This window comes from Carex rostrata, chromosome 8 (genome assembly GCF_964058835.1).
Source record: "Carex rostrata chromosome 8, lpCarRost1.2, whole genome shotgun sequence".
NCBI lineage: Eukaryota > Viridiplantae > Streptophyta > Magnoliopsida > Poales > Cyperaceae > Carex > Carex rostrata.
Genome location: NC_135925.1, coordinates 13,283,511 through 13,291,074, shown reverse-complemented (window position 1 = coordinate 13,291,074; position 7,564 = coordinate 13,283,511). Strand labels below are relative to the sequence as shown.

Below are 7,564 nucleotides of genomic sequence, written 5' to 3'. Positions count from 1 at the left end.
AAGTGCGTGGCTGCCACCGTAAGCTTGGTTTTCATAGACCCCACCACTCATATCAAATAGATAAGCTCAAAAATCACATCAAAGAGACCTTAATATGAAACAAACTGTATATCATTCCCAACTAATCCAAAATCAAAGCAACAATTGAGGAAAATTCAACATTGTTGATTATTTCTTTTTGTTGCTGCTCCTATGAATGATATTAAGAGAATATTCAAGACCTGTGCTCCCATAAATGATGTTAAGCGAATATTCAAGGCCTGAGTATGCATTTGAATGGCTGAAGCACTGTGTGCGTGGATAAAATTAAAAAAATTTATTCACATAGTGAATTTCATTTTTTTTTCTTTTCATGAGAACAATAAATGATCGAACAGGGCCTTAAATTCTGATATGGAAATCTCCTTATTATATGTAGAAAAAACGTGGTGGATGACATATGTCAAGACTTCTTAGGTTTCATTAATTGATTAAAAAAATATATCAATTTAGCCCTTAGGAAAGACATTTATTTATCCTAAGAGCTGCCAATTAATCTTTTTGGAGCCAATAAGCACAATTACACTCATTAAAAAAAAACAAGTACAGTTACAATAAAGTAAAATATAATCAATCCCAACATTTCTCGTAAGGGGAAAAAACGAACCCTATAAATTTTTACAGTGCCAACATTTCTCTGAAAAAAAAAGGAAAAATTAATACAGATTCATTTATAGAACCACCCTCACATTTCTTCAGAATTGCCTTACAACTCCAGAAAAAACCAGTATGATGTATAAGCCAAAAAGTATCTTCCTAAGAACATAGATTCATATATAGTTGATGCTAGATTCTCTTCAAGCATCTCTTTACACATCTTGTGCCATCCATCAGGCAACTCACCATCAGCACGAATTCAACCGGTATAAGCTAGAGGCGGCGCAATCCGCAATCTGAATTTTTTCATCTGTACCAAAACTCCACCATTGACATATCAATCCTAACTAGCTATCTACAATAGCAACACTTGAGCATTACAAGGGAGGAGCTCGGTAAACGCTTGCGGTCCCTTGATCACATCCCATTCCACCTTTTCCTCCCCTATCTCTACCTTCTCGACCCGTCCAATCGCCACCTCCAATCCCTTACCGATTACATACAACCTCCCTTCATCCCCTCCACCAACCACTGCATACGGCCGTCGCACCGTCTTCGGCACCCCGCCCCCTCGCACTGGTCTCCACTCGTCCCTTGTCTTGTCGTACAATTTTAGGTTGTTGTCGCCGTATTCTGTCACTATGTAGAGAGTACCATTTATGATTGCGCTGGATCCCGTCCAGCCTTCACGCATCCCCTTTGGCATTTCTTGCCAGGTGTCATGGGCTGCATCGTACACTGCTCCGCGTGGCGGGTTGTCAAACGGCCATGCCCACCCTTCTGTTAGGTATACACGCCCGTTAATTGTTGCCGCGTCATATCTGTCATGTCAAGGAGTTTAATTAGTACTGCAAGGCTAGAATTAGTGTTATATGTGTTTTCTATATAAAAATATTAGTGTTTTAGGAATTGAGTGTGTGTGTGTGTGTATATATATATATTTTATCAAATTCTCTGAAACAATAATTTTAAGCTCTCAAGGTCACCCATACTTGTAAACAAATAAAATCTAATTTTAAATTTGTTTTGACTATTTTTATGAAGTGAACAATCTATTTGACTATGGGCACTATTAATATTATTATTATCATATTCTTTAATTGCTATTATTTATTCTGTTGAAGCAAGTCTACTTCTAAGAAAAAGAAATCAGACTCCTAATGTTGTTTGCAATCATTGCATCATTGACTCAAAATCTAAAGAAGAGTATTAAGAAATGGAAAATAAAAGAATATTTATACTCAGTTTTGACATCTTAGACACGGTGTATCCTTCTAAAGTTGGGGTTTATTAACGCCATGCTAGTTTCCAGCAACTGATAGAATGTTAATCTTTGGGCCTACTTATTTCCCAAAAAAATATTGATTTTTTGCAAAGGTATAACTGAAAAATTGCCCTCTTGTTTGTCCCACAACAGGATGCCAGCTGGGCACCCCAGGTCCCCAGCTCCACCGAGCAAACATCCATCCCATAATAGTTATTTTCACTCTTATTTAATTCTTACCGTTCAATTCCTTGAAGCATAACTGCAGCCCGGTCCCACCTGTCAGTAATTGGATCAAAAATCTCAGCTGAGAGCTCTCCACTGTTTTCGTTCACGGCCACAATTCTTCCATCCGAAACTTCACCAACAGCCAATGGTACTCCCGGTACAGTCATCGATCCCAAAACCGACCAGGTATTGGTTGTTGCCCGGTAAACCAAACAGTTGCCATCGCCACCGAGTAAGAACATCTCCCCTCGTGATGCAACCGTGCCGCAAACCAAGTAACAGGGGTGAATCGGAGTTGAGAGCGGGATTTGAGGTAAAAGAAACCACTGGTGTGAAACGGGGTCGAGGGATTGGCATTGAATTCGGAGGGTTTGTGGGTGAAAAGAGAAGACAAAGAGGCGTGGGATAGAAAGGGAAAGCTTGGATTTGGTGAGCAGGAAGGAAGGAGAGAGAAGAGCCTTGTTCCATGAAGGAGAGACGGAGCGAAGGAGAGAGGGGTAAGGGAAGGGGAGGTGAAGTAGGCAGTGTTCGGCTATGTGGTCGGGTAGACCCGGTATCACCGGCTCGTACCTGTCAGGGTTGAGTGCATCGTACCGGTTGGAGGTACAAGGAGAGGTGGTGATCATGTGGGTATCACTCCTTTAATTCTGTAGAGTGATGGTGTGGTATGAAACTATGAATGATGGATGTCTCGGTTTTGGGAGGGTATTTGGAAGAGGGCAAGACATGAACGAAGGTAGTTAGTTATATAGTGGTTCCTCACAACTTTGCAGATACACCCAAAATATTAATACTTTTTTTGTTTTCCAACCATGTTTATTATATGAAGTAAATATATGAGAAATTAGAAATTTAAGGTCAATAAAAGATACCATTAACCATAGTCTCTTATTTAAATTCATAATTAAACTAAACTAAATATATGTATTTGAGTTTTGGTCATTTTATCCTTTCATTCCAATCAAGGCGTCAGGGACAATATAATAAAATGGGGAACGAATTTATGCATTACAATTTCTATATTATCATATGGCATTTCATGCTAGTAGAAAGTTCAACTGATTGAAGTTAAAATTATCTTCTTCTTTTTTCATATACAAATTTACTACTTAGCCTTAGAACCAAGTATTAAGTTAAATCTTCTCATTTAGTTAAAAATTAATACTAAATTTTATAATCCTACAAAAACTTTAACGTCCCGGGCCAGTGAAACATTAATTTTATTTTAAACTTATTCAATTAAAAAATTTGAAATATTATTTACCAAACATTAGAATTAAAAGAAGGTTACAAATTTTCATGATCCATAAAAAATCTGTACAGCTATAATATAATATTGTTATTATAATATGGTCGTCATGAAAAATTCTGTTGTAACTACGGATTCACCTAAAAGCTTATGCAAGCTGGAGAACAGTTCCACAATATTTGTTGGATGAAAATGTAAAAATGCAGAAGCAAAATGAGGAAAATGCATGAGAGTTTGTAATGAAGCCCCTGGAGGCTGGAGTTATCTAGGATGGGAAGTTGGTGGTGGGGGCCCACCGGGCCTACATGAAAGGAAACTTCAAGCGGCCTAAATTAATGAATTGATATGGACTAGTGGAATGTGGGCTTTCGCATAATGTGGGCCCACCTGTGGCGTCTCTATTCCGCATCCGTACATGCTATGATTAGTGCACTTTGCCTATATTAAAAAGGTAATTCTAAATTCTCTGCGGCCTTATCTATGTGACCATATATACGCCGACTTTATTTTCTACTAATTACCAATTTACCATAGTGACAAATAAGTTATTCGGGTTCGGTTCGTTGTGGTCAAAAGTTCATGATTCGGAAATAATTCAGGTGTAATTTAGAAATGATTCAAAATTATATGAACTGGAGATCTTAGTCCCACAAGAAAAAGAAAAAAGTTTGAAAAAAATTCGCGAATAATTCAGTTAAAGTTCGATCAATTAAATAATTCACCGTTCGATTTACCATCAAAGAAAAACGAATTATTCGCGAATCTTATAGTTAATTACAAAACAAAAATTCAGTCTTTCAGTGCCTGAGTTACGCCATAAAAGCATAAAGAATGTTGGGATTTTAAAAGCTAGTGCCTGAGTTTTTTTTATTATCATAACAAATTTTGGGATTATAAAAAGTCAAGAAAACTGAAATAAAATAAAATAAAAATGAGAACAAAGATTCGATAAGTCATACTCAAAATAACGAAAGATTCACTTCTGTCCTATGAGATGTCTCTTCAAGCATAAAAAAAAGAAAATAAAAAATAAAGGAAAAAATAGTCACTTTGAATTTCAATCATCCAAAAAAGTAAGAGATTCACTTAACGTGTCAAGATTTAGTGGTTCAAAATTACTAATGACACGATTTGACAAGATAGAATGGACTGAAGATGAATGATTATAAGTGTAGAATTATTCCTGCAACTTAAATATTACGGAAAATTTCTACCGAAAAAAAAATTCTAGACAGTGAGATTAGACGGTAGCATAGTTGGCTATTAGAAAAAGTTTTAGAACTGTAGTGACTCTAAAGTCAAGAATTTGAGTATTTCTCACGACTTTACAACTTCTATAAACCTTTAAAATAAAATTGAGTATAGAAGAGTTTATTAGGATTTTGATAATTTATTTTTAGATTAGTCACTTTGGAATTTAATCAAAGAAACAATAAAAGATCCACTTAATGTGTCAAGAACTGGTGGTTACAAATTACTAGTGACATAATTTGATAAAAAAAAAAAAGATAAATTTCGCTGTAGGTCACTAAACTTTGTTATTTGTCACGAATTGGTCACTCAAGTTTGATTTGTTCCTTTTGAGTCACTCAACTTTGTTATTTGTCCCAATCAAGTCCCTTTATATTTTTCCATCCAAAATTTTAACGGAATATGCTAATTCTGTTAGTATTTTGGATGGAATATTCTCGTTCCGTTAATATTTTGGATGGAATGAGTATATTCCGTTAATTTTTTGAACGGAATAGGAATATTCCGTTAAAATTTTGGATGAAAAAGTATAGAGGGACTTGATTAGGACAAATAACAAAGTTGAGTGACTCAAAAGAGACAAATAAAACTTGAGTGACCAATTCGTGACAAATAACAAAGTTTAGTGACCTACAGCGAAATTTATCAAAAAAAAACTAATGTTGAGGGAAGACGAATGATTGCGAGTGTAAAATTATTTTTGGGACTAAAATATTACTGAAAGTTTCTAACTGAAAATAATTACATGACGAAAAAGAATTTATCACATATTTATGATTTCAACTGTTAATTTAAGTTGACATAAGAGGTGCTATAGAGATAGGTACGAATACTACTATACCAAATTCTTACTCTATGTTATTATTAGCTCAAATATGAGCGTATTTTATGACGAGGGATCTCTTGGTTCCAAAGGCATCTAAAGGAAGGTGAATAGAGTATTTTTAAATTTTAATCTAAGTTATAAAGTTCGAGTGTGTTCTAAAGTTATTCTTGGTGAAAACTTAGAATAACTTTGTCCTAAACTAAAAGTATAAAATAAATAAAGTAAAGAGTAGAGTTTAGAGACACTTGACACGAGAGTTGTTTACGGAGTTCAGCACTAACGCCTATGTCTCCGGAGCCTGCGACCTTCGAGATGGCGCACCTTTCTTTACCCAATGAGAAAGGATTACAAAGTGGAACCGGTGAGCCATTACAATCTTATGGGAAGTCACATGGCCCGAACAAGGAGCACTAAGGTTCAGGTTGGTCAATCCGATTTGCGATGACGCAAGGATTGCCGGGTGAGTGCCACAGCTCAAAGTAGTAAATGGATTGATCACGCAGGATCACTATAGGAGTTGTGTAACTGTTTGAATAAGCTTGAGATTGATTGTGAGTATTGAAGTTTAAGCACACAAGTAACAATGACTTTCTCTAGATCTGTAAATACGAAATATTGAAGTTGGGGGCGGCTAGAGTATCAATCAAAACCTTGGAATAGCTTTTATTTATAAAGAGCTGCCAAAAAGGAAGTAAGTGGTCCCGACGGTTGCAATGGTTCATGGACTGTTACAACGGTAGGGTAGTTGGAACAGGTTTGGATATGCAACGGTCAAGGATCGTTGCAACGGTTCTCACAACGGGAGTTCTCTAGAAAATCTTCCGGTTAGGGCCGCTTGAATTGATTTAATGCGACGCAGTCATTTCTGCAACTCGATTTATTCTGTTGCAACAGTTCATGGACCGTTGCAACGGTAGGCCTCACTTAGTTCAGTCTCAAGCTTATTTTACCAATTTTACAGATTAATTGTCCTTAATCTTGAGTTATTCTTTTGCTATCCATGCTTTTGTGCTTCATGACCACATCCTTGATGTTATATTGCAATTCATCAATTCATCCTCGATGTGTATTTATTATATCTCCAGTTGTCATGAACCTGCACATGTCTCAAGTAGAAAAACTGTAAAATGCAATTATGTATGTTTTGCAAATCCAGTCAAACGAGTAAGTCGAGGGCTCCAAAAGCCAACAAGACCCACTTAAACATTTGCAAGTTACAACGTCTTACAACAATTTAGTTTTATGACTTTTAAAATTCAAACAGTCGATCCAAACCGTTTAATTAACATGATCTCTATATTAAAATGTGTTTGGAGATCAAATTTTACATTTTTTTGAATTTGTTTACTATTTATTAAGTATTTTATAAAACTGTTGTTTTCAGTGGTCCATAATTATCTAAAAACAACAATTTTATAAAATACTTAATAAATAATAAAAAATTCAAAAAAAATAAATTTTGATCTCCTAGTACATTTTAATATAAATATCACATTCAATAGTTTGAATCGACTGTTTGGACTTTTTAAATTGCAAAACTAAATTGTTATAAGATGTTGTAACTTACAAATGTTGTAAGTGGATACCTCCTCATATTTTATTCTTTATATTTTTTTATTGGAACTTGTTGTTACTTGTACTAATAAAATATTTTTTAATTGAAACCCATAAAATCCGTAAAATCTGGTCATTTAGCATGATCTAAACAAATCGGTCAATTAAAATTATAACTCGATCATAATAAATCGGATTGATGATCTAAACAAAATCCGTCTAATTTAGTCTATGCAATGTTTTTTTTTTTTTTTGAAAAATTGGAATTCCACATGTTTCATTACGAAACAATATAAGTCATACAAAGATCTAATTATTTTAAACTAGTGGAATATCAACCAACTAGTATCAGCAACCACAAAACAAAGTAGTATACCAGAAAATATAATCAAACTAATATCACTAAAATCATCAAAATCACTAATATCAATCGGCTAAAGACCAATCTGGAGAAAATATACCAGTTGCCTCATCAATGGCATCATAGATGTTCTTATCATCTGACTATTCTAAACCAAGAGAATTGACCCCGTCTAAAATCATATGGGAGCTACCT

General features: G+C 35.0%; 1 protein-coding gene across 1 annotated transcript; it reads right to left on the bottom strand.

The window, feature by feature from the left end:
- Nucleotides 1-550: 550 nt before the first annotated feature.
- Nucleotides 551-2,838, bottom strand: AFR (Galactose oxidase/kelch repeat superfamily protein). The gene is made up of 2 exons (XM_078307031.1): nt 2,141-2,838; nt 551-1,457 (listed from the first exon to the last, which is right to left on the bottom strand). The coding sequence occupies exons 1-2, from the start codon at nt 2,752-2,754 to the stop codon at nt 992-994; spliced, it is 1,080 nt and encodes a 359-aa protein (XP_078163157.1). The 5' UTR covers nt 2,755-2,838; the 3' UTR covers nt 551-991.
- Nucleotides 2,839-7,564: the final 4,726 nt, after the last annotated feature.